The sequence below is a fragment of the Drosophila albomicans genome, chromosome 2L, assembly GCF_009650485.2.
Source record: "Drosophila albomicans strain 15112-1751.03 chromosome 2L, ASM965048v2, whole genome shotgun sequence".
Lineage (NCBI taxonomy): Eukaryota > Metazoa > Arthropoda > Insecta > Diptera > Drosophilidae > Drosophila > Drosophila albomicans.
In genome coordinates this window covers 20352996-20369880 of record NC_047628.2, presented here as the reverse complement: position 1 = coordinate 20369880, position 16885 = coordinate 20352996, and the positions used below count along the sequence as shown (strand labels likewise).

General features: G+C 41.4%; 1 protein-coding gene across 1 annotated transcript; it reads right to left on the bottom strand.

Annotated features, from left to right (window-relative positions):
- Positions 1-4480: 4480 nt before the first annotated feature.
- LOC117563499 (protein wingless) lies at positions 4481-13593 on the bottom strand. Its single transcript, XM_034241872.2, has 5 exons — positions 12748-13593; positions 10539-10801; positions 6661-6962; positions 5189-5622; positions 4481-4899 (listed from the first exon to the last, which is right to left on the bottom strand). Exons 1-5 carry the CDS (start codon positions 12846-12848, stop codon positions 4593-4595), a joined length of 1407 nt encoding a protein of 468 aa, XP_034097763.1. The 5' UTR covers positions 12849-13593; the 3' UTR covers positions 4481-4592.
- Between the last annotated feature and the right edge of the window lie 3292 nt (positions 13594-16885).

Genomic DNA, 16885 nt, shown 5'->3' with positions numbered 1-16885 from the left:
TGCTTCATGAGTGTCACAAAAATCTATGATTGTCATATAATTTATTGGATCATATTTCATCAAAGTACTGTTTACGGTTTCATCTACTACATGAATTCCTATACAAAACTAAAAAAGAATATATTATATAATTACTTCATGAGGTTTTATTATATTTTATCTTAAAAATACTGTTTTTATTTTTATTAACAAATGAATTTATTATACAGATCTGAATTGAAATTTTTTAAATATATTCTGAGGTCTTATTATTAAATTATATTTTATCTCTAAAATACTGTTTATATTTTCAACACCTTAGAAATTTATTGAATTCCCAAACACAACTAAACTTAAATTCTTAAATACTGTTTTGGTTCTTATTCTATTTAAATGAACTGCAGCTTAATGACGATTATTGCACATTCAAGATAAAAATGCATGTAAATATTAAAAATAAATTTGCTCTACTATTTTATTTTTCTAAATTCATTGAATTTGATTATATATTTCGGATTATAGAATCATTTTGAAGAATCAAATTGTTTGCTTTGTGTGAAATATATTCAATTAAACGCACCACCAATCGTATGTTAAATATGCGTGAAAAATGTATGATATTATTTTAAGTTTAATTGAATTTTTGTGCAAATTTGTTGCTACGCAAATTCCTTAATTGTTTTGCTCAGTGTACTTGCTGGATATTTGTCTAATCCATTAAATTCTCACGGTTCACGCCTCGAGCACAACAATTGCCACTTAATTAACACGAACTCCAACAACTTCGGGGCCAGTGTGTCGAAAATTTTTCGGCCCTTTTGCCAGTTGTATGTCTTTTGTTTTGTGGGCCAGAGGTGGAGTAGTTTGGGGAAGAAGCGGGGGCAAAGGGAGTGTGGCAATGCTGAAAGTTTTGTCATGCCAAGAGTGGCGCGTGAGTCGCATGACAAGTGAGATTGTGTGGTGCAAAAGCGATCTTGAGAGGCTGCCTGAATGCCTCGCTGCCTGCCTTGTTGACTGCCAGACTGACTGCCTGCTTGGCTCATGGATCGATATCCATGTCGAACCGTTGCATTTGCCAAATCAAACAGCGGCGCAAACGTGTGGCGTCTGCAATTACAACACAAAGAGGCGACTCCAGTTGCGTTTTGAGGCAAGTCGAGTTGAGTTGAGTCGAGTCGAAGCGAGCAACATGCTCCAAACATGACGAACAACAACTGTCATTGTCACATCCACAACAAACTAAACACAAGAGATGCTGCTGCTGCTGCTTCTGCTGTTGCTGCATTTTGATTTCGTATGCTGCACGTTGCCTCCTTCTGTTGCCGCCGCCGCCGTCGCTGCTGCTGCTGCCTGTTGCCAAGCAGTTGCAGTTGCTGTTGCAATTCATTAGGCCGCCAGACCATTTTGGGATGCGCGTGCGCCGCTTTTGGCCGCCTCAGTGGGCCCGCCGTCGAGTGCAACATAATCTTAATCCGCTCGTTAGTTTTATTGATTAGGAGCAATGTCAGACCGTCGACGCAAACGCAGACGACTCTTTGGAGACAACAATTGTCGCCTCGCTGTGCCATATTTGCGGCATCCACAGACTCAGTCAATGCCTCCTCTCATCATTCGGTTCTCTCTCGGTTGAGTTCAGCCAACTACAGTCATGCTATGTGCCCCGTGGGGTTATAATGGATAATGGGTAATGGGCAATAGGTAATGGTAATGTTAATGGATAATGGTCAAGCCACAATAATTCCCCTCGCACTCGCCTTCCACTCCATTCATACACTCACTTGCTGGGCTTGAGTGTGTGCTCTTTGTTATGTGTGTTGAGGCTGTGAATCATTTGCCAGATATTTGAAGCTGTGCTCTAATTACAAATGACATAATGGAGTGAGTCAAAGGGAACTGGCAGGAGTTGGGAAAGTCAATTTTAGAGTTACATAAAGTGTTTAAGTAATAAAGCGTACCTATTTATTTTATTGAATTGCTGCCTTCAGAATAAGACCAATTATTTTATTTATAACAAAATAAGTTCATAGATTCAGTGACATTTGTGTAATTTGTGTTATAAAAAAAACAAAAAAAAAATCAAAGCAAGTTGCTGGTTTCTTATCTCTATATTTCAGTTAACAAAAACTGCCAGCGATCAACTAACAAAAAAGAATATGCAAAAAAACTCGAACTTTGTTGAACTGCTATTTTAATGAATACATCTGTAAGTAATTTGGGTAACTATATAAATTTTGAAAGCTAACTATAAATAATCTGAGGTTTATTCTCATATAGGATCTCGATGTTTATTGCGTTAATTATTCATATGGTCGAAAAACTATAGTACAAAAATAGCCCCATATGTCAAGATACTTTTGTGTTGATTGTTAATCGGAAAAATCTAGGATAACTTCCTCGTCACATTGCGCATCGGATTCCGGATGTTTCGGTTCTGTTTACTTTTTTTTCCCACCCATTTAATGATACGGAATTGCTGCAACGTATCAAAAAGAGCGAAGCAAAACTGTCAGCTGAAGCGGACACATGTAGCACGATCACTTTTTGCACACATACAGATACAGATACAGACTGTAACATCTACTCGATGCTGGCAGATCAGTAGCTGGAATCAGGATCAATGTAAGCCGAGTCACAAAGCTGGCAACAGGCAACTGTTGCTCTTGCTTGGGCTTGGGCTTGTGCTTGTGGCTGATCGCAGCCGATTCCAATTCCGATTCCGAACGAAACCAATGCCGATGCCAAAGCCGCCTCGTCTAGATCTGTCGCTGTCAGTTGCATAGTTGTTGCCAAGGCAATTGCATGTCCAATATGCTCACCGCCCCCTTACTTCCCCCCTTTGTGCAGCTGTCCTGTTGCTCCTGCTGTTGCAGTTGCTGTGGCTGCTGATTGTCGCTGAAAGTTGAAAGCCATTCGGCGCTGGACGCTGACAGCGCGGAATTGTCGTTCGCATTGTCAGGGGCAAAGCTGAAGCTGAAGCTGAAGAAGACGACGACGAAGACGCCGCCGACGATATACAAAAGATGCAACTGTCGTTTTTTTCTGTTGTTGTTGCTCGCTCGTTACTTGTTGTTGTTGTTGCTGGTCAGTCTGACAGGCGCAACACAAAAAATGCGCTTGGGAAACTGCCACCGAGCTGCTTAAATCAAATATTGAAATACCTGAAAAGCAACCATGACCCAAGCGACATTCGCTTCTTCCCCTGCCTCAGCTGCCCCGTGTACGGCTTTAGTTGCCACAACTAATTGCCGCACACTTGAACCAAATAATTGCTCAAATAAATTCCACACTGTTGTTGTTATTCGTATATAAGTTTTTCTTGTTGTTGTTTTATTTTTTTATTGATTTGTGTATTGCATGCGCAATACTTGTTGTTGTTGTCGTTGTTGTTGTTGTTTTGTCATCATTTCAAATCTTTTTTTAATACTTTACAAAATGGTATGTTTGCCTAAGTGCTAATATAAATTAATTAAAAATAATTGAATTAGTGTGCTAATTTATAATTATTCATTCATTATAGTTATTATTATCGGTTACTTAATTAATTATTATTAGTAATACCTAGAACGCACAACCGAAAGGCAACATTTAATTTAATTTGTGGAGGGAAGCAAACAAAAAATATTTTGTGAATAAATGCAGAATTCTTTCATTGCCAAAGCCTTGTGCGTAAATTTCAAAAATTTCTCAGAATTGTTTTCGTTTTGTGCATGTGTGTGTGGCGCCATCTATCGTGCATTTTGTTGAACTTACTTAGAGGCTAACTTACGCACTAAACACACTCATTAAACTAGCATAAACTTATTTATGTACACAAAAATTTGTTTGGAAAATCGATTCGGATGGGTTCACGTGTCAAACTTGTTCCGCTTTCCATGTGGGAGATGGAGAAGGAGAAAAGTGAAAAGGGAGTGGGGGAGCACACACGGCGTATGCTTAACATTTGCTTTGCAACTGGGGCAAAGCGAAATGCAAGCAGCGCTGTCAGCATCAAAGTCGCTGTCAACTAAACAACAACAATAATAACTAGAGAAGCAGTTTCTATTGTTGCAGAAAGACAGAAAGACAGAGAGAGAGATAGATAAAGTGAGAGGGAGAGATAGAAAAGAGTTTGAGCTGCGCGCAATTGAATTTCAGTCTTGTTTTCAATGATTTCGTAAAATGATTTCGTTTCGTTTAAAGAGGGGGAAAAAGTGGGAAGAGATAAATGAAGTAAACGCGCATTGTAAAAACCTAAGACTAAATAAACTAAAACTACAATTAAGTACTCGACTTATCGACTTATAGAACAGCAACGTAATTTACAAAAATGTGCTGGAAATTATAGAACTAAAAACTGGGAAAAACGAAGTTGTACACTTTAGTCGTGTCCTCGCTACATAGTATGTATGTATATTTATATATATATGTATATGTGTGTGTGTGTGTAATACTGCTAAAAGTGGTGAGTGAAGGCTGATATTGATATAATATATATATATAATATATTCGTATGCGGGTCATGGCTCTTAACTTCTAATAACAAAGGCTAAGCGTAGACAATACATAACACATACACAGGTTTGTGGGGACGAGGGAGGGGAGTATGGGGAGACGGGGGAGCTTAGTAGTTGCTCTTACAGACACGTGTGTATGATCTTCTTGGTTCGACACAGCTTGCACTTCACCTCACAACACCAGTGGAAGGTGCAAGCACAGCGCTCGACAACAACAACTTCCTGTGTGCGATAGCCACGCCCACAGCACATCAGATCGCAACCATCGACGCCCAGCGAGGTGTCATTGCACTGTCTGCCATGTGTGCCCAAAATGCCCTGTCGCAGATTCTTCTCACAGAAACTGGGCGAAGGCTCCAGGTACACAATGTCCTTGGGACCCGGCGGCTTGTGCTCCGGATTGTGTGGATTCAATTGGAAGTGATATCTGCCCAGAAGAGAAAATATAAGGAATATATGTTAGTTAAAGTTTAAAGTTTCCGTTTTTTCTAGTACTAGCTTTGTATCTTGTTGTAAGTGTGCCCATAATTAGCATAACAAATGTGACCGTATTTAGTTTGAAATATCCTTCACTTTGTCGTATGGTCACACTTGATCTTAACTGTCTTTTTTTTTGTCTGTACATTCGATGTGGTTCATTATATGTATTTCAAACTAAATCGATATTGTGTGTTCTATTTGGAAACGGATATCAAATATATCTTAAGGATGCTTACCTATTGTGCTTGCGTCCCTGGCGACCGCGACCATGACCGCGTGATCGAGCGCCCGCAACGGGCAAACTGTTGGGCGATGGCATATTGGGATGATGCTGTTTGCTGTTGTCCAGCAGCAGCTCGGGCATATGATCGTTCAGCATGCGTTCCTCATCGTCGTAACCATTCACGGCCGAAGGCAGTCCGTTGCCACTGTTGGCCACGCCACCCACAATGCTGTTGGAGCCCGCCGCGTTCGGACTGACTACGGGCACCGCGTTGCTGCTCTGGCGTAGACTGTTGCTGACCTGGACGCGTGTGGCGCCATCGAAGCGCGCCTTGAGATTGTCGCCTATGACACGGAAATTGGCAAGACGCATCCAACAAGTTTTCACTGTACACGAACCGGACATGCCGTGGCATTTGCACTCTTGACGCATCTCCGCTTGAACGTGCTGCAAAACGAGATAGAGAGAGGAAGAGAGAAGAGAGGGGTATTCATTAGTATGACTTTATTAGGTACTGCAGCAGCTCCTCCAATATCTTTTTCACTTAATTATTTTGCCGTTTTTTGCTCGCTTCGATTGGCGGCCCGCCTGCCACGATGTTGCAGTTATTAAAAATCAATAAATGTTGTTGCAACTTGCTGTGCTGTGCTGTGCTGTGCGCATGTTGCATGTTATTGCTGCTGCTGCTGCTGCCGATGCTTGTTGCTGCTGTTGTTGTAATTGGCCTGACCAAAAGTAAGAAATCAACGCAGTTGGGGGCCCTGGCAACCGCCAGCCTCAAGAGCCAAGCCAAGCACATGATGATCATCATGAATGTTGCCCCCATAACAAGTAATAAAATAATAACACAGATGGTGGCCCCAAAGATGTGGCGCTCCAGAGCTCAGCTCTCGACTAGCTGGAGGAGGCTCTGGCTCTGTGTGTGCTACTTTCTATGGCTAGCACAGGAGGAGCTGACAACAACATGGCGCACAGTGGGTTGCACTCTTTCCACTCATAAAATATATGTATGTATGTGCGAGTGTGTGTGAAAATTAACTGAAGATTTATGCTGGGAATTTTTGGCCAAGTCAATAAATGGGGTGATAACAATGGCAATTTTTTATCGCTAGCTAGTTGAACTCATAATTAATCGAGAATTATCGAAGCGGAAGAAGTTTCTGAGAGTTTAATTAATAAATTGATCGATAACAACCACTGTGCGGCAGCAGCAGCAGCAGCTGTGTTTGGCTGTCAACGATTTTAATATACGAGCTACATGGGCACAAACGAGTGCATAGAGAAGACGTCTGGTTACCAAGACTCTCCTCCTCCTCTTGCTAAACAAGTTAAAGAGTCGCCAATTGGGGCGGAAATCGGGAAGGCAACAAAAAAAAATAAAGCAACTCGTTGATTTTTATTAGGCAAGCCGTAAATTGTGAGCCAACCAAAGCGACAGGCATTAGATATATAAATCGTGGATGGAAACTCGATTGGTTTACTTACCGCTCGGCCCGCCTCATTGTTGTGCAGATTCATCTTTTCGCGCAGATTGCGACCACGCTCGCCAGTGTCCACGAACTCGCGCGAGAACTTGAAGCCGAAGCCAATGTTATCGGAGCAGCCGCCCCACTCCCAATCGCGTACGCCGGCAACGCTGCCCGCCTGATGATTGGCCTGTGGCGAGCGAGTCTGGTGGCTGTAATCACAGGTGCAGGACTCGATGCTGCCCTCGCTGCAGGCTCGTGCTATCGAATGGGTCACAGCAGCGCTTGTGATGGCATAGATGAAGCCCGTCTCGCGGCAGCCTAAAAAACAAAGATAGAAAGAGAGAGAGAATGAGAAACTTTGTTATTTCTGCCTTCTGGGTGTTCCACTTTGGTATGGAGCCCATGACGACGACCCCCCAAAGACAAGATCTCAATCTTGTTCAAGTGATTGCGACTGTGACTGCGACGTGGGTTAAATTCCTCCTGCCTTCTTATGAATAATGGCACTTGTCTTCCAAAGTCTGGTCAATTATGACACTTCAAGTTATCACCGGACCTTGGCGGCCTCACTGCAGAAAACTGACGCAGAAACTGACACAGATTAAACGCTCAACTATAAATTCCAACTTAACACTTTGCTCCATCTACAAAACCCAGTCGAGTGGCCCTTACTTTTTGCTTGTAGTTTCTGTAGTTGTTTTCTTCTTCTGTTTTTATTATTATTTTTCTACTTTTAGTAACTGCCTCCGTTTCGATTTCGAGAGCAAAAGGAGAACCCCATCACAGATAAAGAACAATGAAAATTGAATTTACATGTTGCAGATAATTTTTCAAGTGGCTTGCGAGCTGCAACTCAAGAGCAAGATACAGATACAGAAACAGATACAAATACATAAATTCATATGCGAGCAGTATCTAGATGACACATGAACGCGCAGTCAGGTAGCTTCTGCTTGTACACTCATATTCATACTCAATATTTATGAGTAGTAGTCGTTGTAGTCCTCGTCAGACAAACAACAACTATTTGGTATTTCTTGAGGAATGTTGAGCAATCTTTAAAGTGCAATTTGATATGGAAATATGTAATGCACTCTTCTTTTTATTACTAACAACTGTTTAAGTAATTCTATGTAACGATCTTTAAAGTATATCTTAAAGATATGCTGCATAGCAGATTTTATTGACAAGTTTAGCAACAAATCGTGTTTGACTGCAACTGTTGATTGATGTGGCTGTGATTGACTGTCAGTCTCTGTGGCAGGTGACGATTGACAAGCAACAGCGAGCTGTGAACTGTGAACTGAGAGTTGTGTGTGCTCTCATTCTCTCTCTCTCTCTCTCTCTCAATTCAACTTCCGCCTAATTTTGCCGCTTTTGAATTCCCGATTTCCCGGAATTTCCTTCTATTTTGTTTTTTATTTTTATTTTATTTTGGCTATGCTATGTTCAATTCCCGGTTAATGTTTGTTTGTTTCAACTGTGTGTATGTGTATGTGTGCGTTGGTTTCGTTTTCATTTCGGTTTTGTTTTCTTTAAATAATTTCACGTAAAAGGTAAATATGTGCGATGTTTAATCTGTGATAAGAGAAGGCGGTCGGCGCATGCGCAACAACAGCGACAACAGCAACAACAACAACTACTTGACTCTGACTTTTGGTGATTAGCTTAGCAAGAATTCGCGTTACATTGCCTGCCAAGTGTGTGTTTGGTGGTGTTCTCTTTTTGTGGGTTTTTTGTATTTTTTACGCCGTGTAAATAGCATGGCAAATGTTTCGCAGAAACCAACGTCGAACAAAAGACAATAAAAACAGCGAACACTGAGCAATTAAGTGGTGAAAGAGAATGAGTGGACTCATATGGGACTCATTCACATTGGATATGGATAATGGGTGTGTCGCAGGTACTCTTTAATTTGCCCAGCCAAACAAACAAATATATGTATGTGCAATGGGGCAACAACAACAAATACAACAACAACAGGAACAACGCCCACAAAATGTATTTACGTATGTAATCTGAGTAGCTTTCGAATCTCTCGTCTCGCTCACTCGTTCCCCATCAAACTTGTCCTTTATTATCGAGGACTCTTTTTTTTCTTTTGGGTAATTGCTAAACGGATTTCCGCTGCTGCTGGGCGTGGCAAGCGACTGATGAAATTGAGAGCAGAAGCTGCCACCGAGTTGGCATAATCTCAACCTTCAGGTAGCTATTTGGTTCAGTTGAGGTAAGCAGCTTAGCCCAAAAGGATCTTTTAAAGGGTTTCCAAGAATAGTTTAGACATTGATATAAAAGCCACAGGCAGTCAGGAGTCCTTTGGGGTGGCTGCTGTGTGTCCATTCGTCATCCTTCATGATTAGAATGCGCAAAAAAATGAGCCCAAGAAGAGCAACAGGAGTCGAAAGATGAGAGATGAGAAGAAGAGAAATAGAAACCCCTGGGCACACACACTAATCGGAGTCAGAGCCTATTAAAGCGTGTGGCATGCCAAATTTACAAGGTGTCACCAATTAGAAAACAAGTTAGTTGAGTTGTCTTGCCCTCAGCACGAAAATTGAAATTGAAATAGAATAGAGAGGAGAAGAAGAACAGAGTTTGAGAAGTGCCCCTGCTGACTGACTAACTCACTGACTGACTGGACTTGGACAATGCCTGATACGTTGTCTGTTCTTGTCTCCAGGGTATTAACACATACTTGCACACACATACTCATGCACACCGATGAGTGCACAGTTTGACAGCCACTGTAACAAACAGACGCAACCCCAAGTGTTAATGGCCTAGGTGTTAATTAGGGCCAAGGGCACATTAAAATATATGTATGTATAAAAAAAAGGAGAGCGATGAAAGTGCAGCGATAAAAAGCTGTCACCAGTCGAATAATCCCAACAATCCATAAAATGTCAAGAGAGTGCAACTCATAAAAAGGATGTTAGTCGTTGTCGCTGTCCGTTGACGCTGCCGCTGCTTGTTGATAAGGTCAAGAGCCTCGGCTATAAAAGTCAGCTGCCGTTGAGTGAAAGGTTCTAAAGAGACAAACGCACGCGTCGCAGCGCACGCCCACAATGAATATACATACATAGAATATATACATATACGGTAGGAAAGTGATTGCCAGGTAGTAGCCAGGACAGTAGCTAATAAAACGGCAGGCGAAATTCGACTGAAACTGCAGGACAACATCGCAACGCTGTTTACATTTATATGAAAATTATTGTTGACAACAGAGACTGAGAAACTGAAACTGAGACTGAGACTAAGACGAGCGACTCACGCGTCTGACGACTGTCACCGGGGAGCTAAAAGTGTTGGATTGTGTTGTGTTCAGGTCGCATGGGATCTGCGAAACTGGCAACTGTCACAGCAGGCGAACAAACAAGCACTTTTGATTGATTTGAATGCGAGTTGAGGAGATGCTGGGACTGAGACTGGGACTTGAGAGTCTTGGTGCTGCCAACCTGCGCCAATTAGCATAAACATGCTGAAATGCAAGTGGAGCAAGTGCAGCAAGACAGCCAAACAAGGCGACTCCATTGTTCCAACTCGTTGACAGGCGGCAGCGAAAGTGGCCAAGCTGCAGTTGCTGCCACATGTGGCAAGTAGCCCGATCGTATTACTAAGACAACACACACACACACTCGTAGTGACATTTCACAACATAAATAAGAGCAGGAGAGTACCCAAAAGAAAACCCAAACAAATTGTTTTGCTAGTTGCTCCTGCAAAGAGGCGTTGACAACAATATTTTCGGTTCGTCAACGATACAACCATCACATATCATATTTCACTTGGGAAATGCTCACTTGAGCAAAGGATTCAATTGGAGTGTGCTTAATTGCCTGATGCAATGTCAAGATTGCAATTGAATGCGAGTTTCATATCCCCAGAACTTACCTCGATCAACGATTTTGCCAAATAGATTCTTGCCACGCAGAAAATTGCGCGTCGAGCAGTTCCAGCGACGATTGCGGAATTGATGCTGGCACTCGCTAATCGCCAAATTGGCGCCCTTGACCAGAGCGCCCAGCACTCCGGGATTGTCGCGCACCAGGCGCCGTTGTTTGCGACGCAGCGTTGAATGAATGGCGGGATCGATGTACATGATGCCGGTGCTAATGGGTGAAAAATTGTTCGGTTCGCCGACCTTGGCAATACCCCTGCGAAAAGACAATTGAAGAAATGCATATGAATTAATATGACAGGAAATATTTGTGTGTGGAGGGGCAAGGCGTGTCAAGACTATTTAATGCTTCACTTGGTTTTTTGCGCCTAATTACAAATTGAGAGCGGGAATCTTATGGCAGCTGGACGACACGCACAACTAAAAACCCCAAAACAAAAACAAAAAAAGACCAAAAGACGGATCAACAACATTTCCATTACAACAAGTTTTTCTATGGGTATTTGTTGTTTTTGTATTTTTTTGGCATTATGTTTATTTCCACTTGACTTGAGTTGAGTCTTGTGTCGCTTGTCGTTGTTATTCTTGGTTTTTCACTTGCGGCTTTTCCTTTTTGTTAAGCACGTCAATTGCCGGCGTTACTCATGCATGCCACACACACACACACAGGCACACACATGCAAGCACATACACTGACAAATATTTGATGACACTTGTCGGCTCTCGCTTCCATTTACTGTCATCTTTCTTATGTGTGTGTGTGTATGTGTGTGACAGCGACGGCCTTGCTTGAAAATGTTTTTATTTATAATAGAAACACGAATACTGAGTGCGACTGTTAAACTGTTATTGCTCTCGTTACAAATTACTGTTAAACAGCAATAAATAAATACGCGCATAAACAAATGTTTATTGACAGCGGAGCTGTATGCAAATTAATTGCCAATTCAATTGCTTCGTTGATTGCGGTGGGAAAGTTCATATTTTGTAGCTCATTGTTTTACTTGTGTTGTTGTTGTTTTTTTTACTTCTGTTAACAATTGGCAATTGCGTAATGTATGGGGAGAGAGACTAAGCAAAAAAAAAAAAAAGAAACAACTCGTTGAACTTCGTAAAAAAACATACGAAATTGTTTCAATAAAAAGTAATAATAAAATACGCAACAACAACAGCAACAGTAAGCGACGGCAACAGCGATTGCGATTGCGTTGCGATTCCACCGTTCAATTCCCAGGCGGATTAAAATCGATGGCAGAAGATTTATGCGACGGCAGCAGGCAACAATTTGAGCCACAAATTTATGCCGATATAAAAAGTTATTAGGGCACTAACCACATTTTCAATTACATTTTAAACATTATTGTGTTTTGTTTCTTTGTTGCTGCTTTAAAAACAAAAGACTTAGGCAACGAACTTGTTCAGTAAAGAGCAACAGCTTGAGCTTCTGTTGCAGTTGCAGTTCCCAAAACGTTTTCCTAACACACTTAAAGCTCAACTTCTTGGCAACTACAATAAGTGTGTCACTATCTCTGCCACACACACACACACAGACACACATAAAGATGGCTTTTGTTCCTCCCCTTGGGTAAAAGCTGAATGCGCGCTTAGAATTTTTAATTGCTTTCATCAAAGTTGCGGCTGCTGCGTTTTGTGGCTTCCGCATTGTGCGTGCAGCAGCAAAAACAACAACAATAATAAAAACAATCTAGAAGTGGCTACAACCACATTTTTTTTTTGGGCTTTTTAAAGTCAAGACCTTTAGCTGGGAACATTTTATACAAAATCTTGCGTTAATTTTCGTGGCTTTCTTAACGGTTGCTCATGAAGTTATTGTTGTTCTTGTTGTTGTTTTTGGCTGTTGCTGGTGTTGCTGTTGTCACGGCGCGTGCCTCAAAGTTTGCTGTTGTTGTTGACTGTGACTTTTGGTCTTTCGGCTTTCGGATCTCTCTCCACTCTCAGCCTCAGCCCCGTCGCATCGCCTGTTTGCGCTTGTTCTTCTCGCTCGTTCGCTAATTGTTTGAACTGTGTGTCCCCCCCATACGAATTTGTTGATTTATGCAAATGTTGCGTGGGCGGTTTATCATCTAGCATTTTCAATGTCACCCATGTCCCCCAGGCCTGGCCTGCTAACCCACCTAAAATAGAACCCCGCTCTCGCTTTTCCTCCTCAGCTACTTGAGTTCGTTGTGTTTTCGTACTTACCACCACATTGAGCCTCGGCCTCTGCCCGATTTCTGTTTGCTTTCGGCGTCGGCGCTGCATAGCGCCAGCAGGCAGAAGATGAATATGTAACTTAAATCCATGGCTAAGATGTTTTCACTATGTTGCTTTTTATATTTTTATTGATGCTGTTGTTATGTGGCTGAAACTGAGCAGTTAGCGTCAGTCACAATGGTATTTATTTAGCTTGATTCGCTTGTCAATTGTTTGGTTTATTTAGTTTGGTATCCCTAGCTAAATATTTTTTATGGCAATTTCACGTTCAATTAGCGCACTATAAATTGGGCATAATCATCATTAGCATGCGCACTTTTATCGATTTCAATTTGTTTTGCATTTTATTGGCTTCAATTTTGTTATTTACTTATATTGCGATCACACGGTTATTTGTTTACTTTCATTGATTTTTAAATATTTCGAAAATTTTTGTTTTTATTTTATTGCTCTGTTTCACTTGTAGGAAAAAAAACTTGAAACAGTTTTATGAATGAAAATTTTGTTGAGAAAGAACTTAAACACTTTCCATTTGCTCTACATAGTAGAGACAGTTTACGCGATACGATATGTGTTTTTTTGTGTGTATTGTGATTGTACAATATCATATACGAAGTCGGAGCGGAGGAGTGAAAGATTGTTACCCGGTTCAGTGCCAACGCTTAACTGAAACACACGGCGCGTTCTTTTACCTGGGAACGATCAAGACTCGAGTCGACTCGACAAATAGATTTAAACCTGTTCAGCTGTCGCTGCTGTCGTTGTCGTTGTAGTTGTAGTTGTCGTAGTCGTTGCGTGCGCGTGTGTGTTGACGACAGCGAATACGAGAGGCGAATGAGAGACACTGACGGACGAGACTCGCTGCCAACATGCGGATCGAAGACAACCAACCAGAGACTCCAAATTAGAGGCTCGAGCATCGACATGACAGTCGCAGTCGTCGCCGACGTCGTCGTCGTTACACGAGTTGCCGAGCTGCCTTGCTTCGTGTGCACATAGTTTGTTAGACCCAGTGGTAAAATTGTGCGGGATATTAGCTATTGCCGTTAGTATTGTGTTAATGAATGCAATAAATATGAAATTTCAATAAAATGCAAGCCAAATATTGGATTAATTAGAATTTTGTATTTATCTATTTTACTTTTTTAATTCTATAAATTAAAAATAAACAAAGAGAACATTTATTTTTTAAATAAACACATTTTTAATTGAAATAGCAAATAATTTCATTAAATTCAAACATATTCTGATATGTTTATCATTAAAATAGTTGTGTTGCATATGCTTCACATTCCAGTTTCACTAGGTTTTTCCTACAAACCGTTGCTGTTGGGTCGCATATGCTATTGCCGTCGCTCTGCCGCTCGTCGAAACGATTAACGATCGTGGAGGAGGAGCAATTTGCTGCCTGTTCTCGCACACGCTTGCTTTTACGTGCGTGTGAGCAGTGCAGCTATCTGTTATGCCACAATGAGAGACAAACGCTTGGAGCAGCTGCCAAGTGAGATTGTTTGCTTGTGTATGTGTGTGTCGACTCTCTGTGTGTGGTTATGCGATTGTGTGCGTGTAGATAGATACGTGTGTATGAGTGTGTGTGAGGTATATAGACGGTGTGCTGGCCGGGGCCCAATAAGAAATGGCGGAAATATTGGTAAATGTTGCGACTGCAGTTTTTCGGTATTACTACGAGGCGATCGTAATGCCCGATTGATGGAATTTATTTTAATAGTAGTTTGTAATTTATTGTGCTGCACTAACAGCATTTAATTACACACATTTTGCACAATTTCACACAAAATTCAATAACGGTTTATTACCATATCAACAGCTTTGGGCTGTATTTACTCACTTTATTTGCAGAGCACTTTGCTCTTTGGTTTTTTGGCTGTACTGAAGCAAAAGTTTATCGCATTTTGAGCACCATGTGTTGTGTGATCTATTCAGATTGGCACTAAGGAAATCGGCAATATGATTATATATTGTATACCATTTAATATTTAATTCTATTAATTCATTGTTTCTTATCCTCACTAAGATAAAGTTTCTTTTGTTATTAGAGAATATTTATAAATGAGGACATGTCGGAAAAATAAAATAAATGAAACATTTAACGCAAAATTCCTAATTATCAAACAATAATCATGTTTTCATTTTTAAAATAAATATTATGGTCTCGATTAGTATTTCATTTTCAGTATATAAAAAATCAAAAGAAATTTATTATTACAAACTCAAATATAAATAATTTATTACACTACTCTTTTAAAATGAGTTGTTTATTGTATGTAATTTAAGAGTTAATTCATAATCATCTCGTATTTGTGCCTGTAATTTTCATTCATAAGTAGACTTGACGCTCGCTTCAGCTATTCGGAGTCGATTTTGTTCGGAGTGCTCGCTGCTTATGTACTCAACAGACCAAACACATACGCTCTACGCTCACATAAACTCACACATACATATACAGACACACAGCATATCTACCTTGGCTGCGCCAACTAATTGGACAAGTCGTCTGTCGACTACATTTCGGTCATGCGCTTGCTCCCTTGCACCTAAGGCGCTCAGCCTGAGACGAAGATCCCCCTTCTTCTGTGGCATTTCATTTCCTATATTGCCATTGCATTCTAACGAATTGTTGTTCGCATTGTTGTTGTTGCTGTTGCTGTCGTTGCATTCTCAATGAATTGAATGTATTTTTAAAGATTATGTCAGTCTATTAATGGGCCATTATTTGAGGACTTAAGGCCTGTTCCTGTTGCTGTCGTTGTCGCTGTCGCTGTTTCTGTTGCTGAGATGCTCCGCGGGCTGATCGTAAATGTCATTAAAGCGCGCCTGGACGTCACACACAAAATGGCGATGCAGCTAAGGAATGAGGCCTGAGGTCTCTGAGCCACAGCCTGTGCAAATATTGGCACAGTCTGGCATTGGGACAGAGAGAAAGAGTTAGATGTGTGTGTGCGCGATCAATCTATTTGCTTAGGCTTAGGCACAGACGGGCGGGCAGGCGGAGCAGGGGCCGAAGCTGCAAAATTAGCGCGTTCTTATTAATTTTATTGCTGCGGAAAATCCAAATGATGAGAACACAGTCTTCTCAAGCTGATGAGCCATGTTGCAGCAGCAGCAACAGCAACATCAGCAGCAAGTAAACAAATCATAAAACCGCTGTAGGTAGTCTAACATACATCGTCTTGAGCTCAGAACTCAGTTTGTACTCGCGGGGCTCATAAAGGCGCGCTATTCTGTTGTGTGAGTAATGGCTGATGAGCTGTTTTAATTTGGCTATAATGAAGGCTATATAAATTGGTATTACCATGCGATATGGTTAGCCGCAGACGCAGCTCCGCAAACGAGACGTGGCGAATTCGATTTCAGCCAATGACCTTGTCTCAGTGCTTGTTTGTTTTGGTGGTGCTTGGAATTGTTTTTGGGAATGCGAATGGGAACCAATCCATCAAAAATGTTGTAAGGTCACAGCCAGCAAAAACGCAACACAGCAGCTGAAAAGCAAAACCAAAGCAACGCCACACAATAGCCAAAACATAGGGCAACCACACACCAGCGCCCACAAAACCCCCCGAGGCTCTCTTCTAGTCACCTGAAGGTCACATCATAATATCCATGTCCCAGAGCTGTCGGCTAAACGGCAGCAAACTGTCCTTGGGTTATTTTTGCTGTTCAAGGTCAGTTGACGGTTTTTGACCAGATTGCAGGTGATTATGAAACAAGTCGCAAAGTCAAAACTATTAAGGGAAAAGTGTTAGAAAATATTCCCAGCGCAATGTGCAACGTGCAAGGGGGGAGTGGCAAGGAGATAGAAGAAGAATTATTTCTGTAGGCGTCGCTTAAAACTGTAAAATCTCAGCTCATAATTGCAAATAATCGCTTGGTAAGCGCAACTAAAACGCTGACTCTGGACAACTGACTGCTGCTGCTATCTGCTGGGGGTAGGCGTGTTCATGCCACCACGTTGCACGTTGCATGTTGCACGTTGCAGGTAACTCTCCTCGCAGTTGCTAATCAGTTACAATCGAAATTTATATGGTCTGCAATCATTTGGCATCATTTGCAAACTCACACAACTCGCACAAAACTGTCCAGCGCTCCATGAAGTTGTCAACAGTTG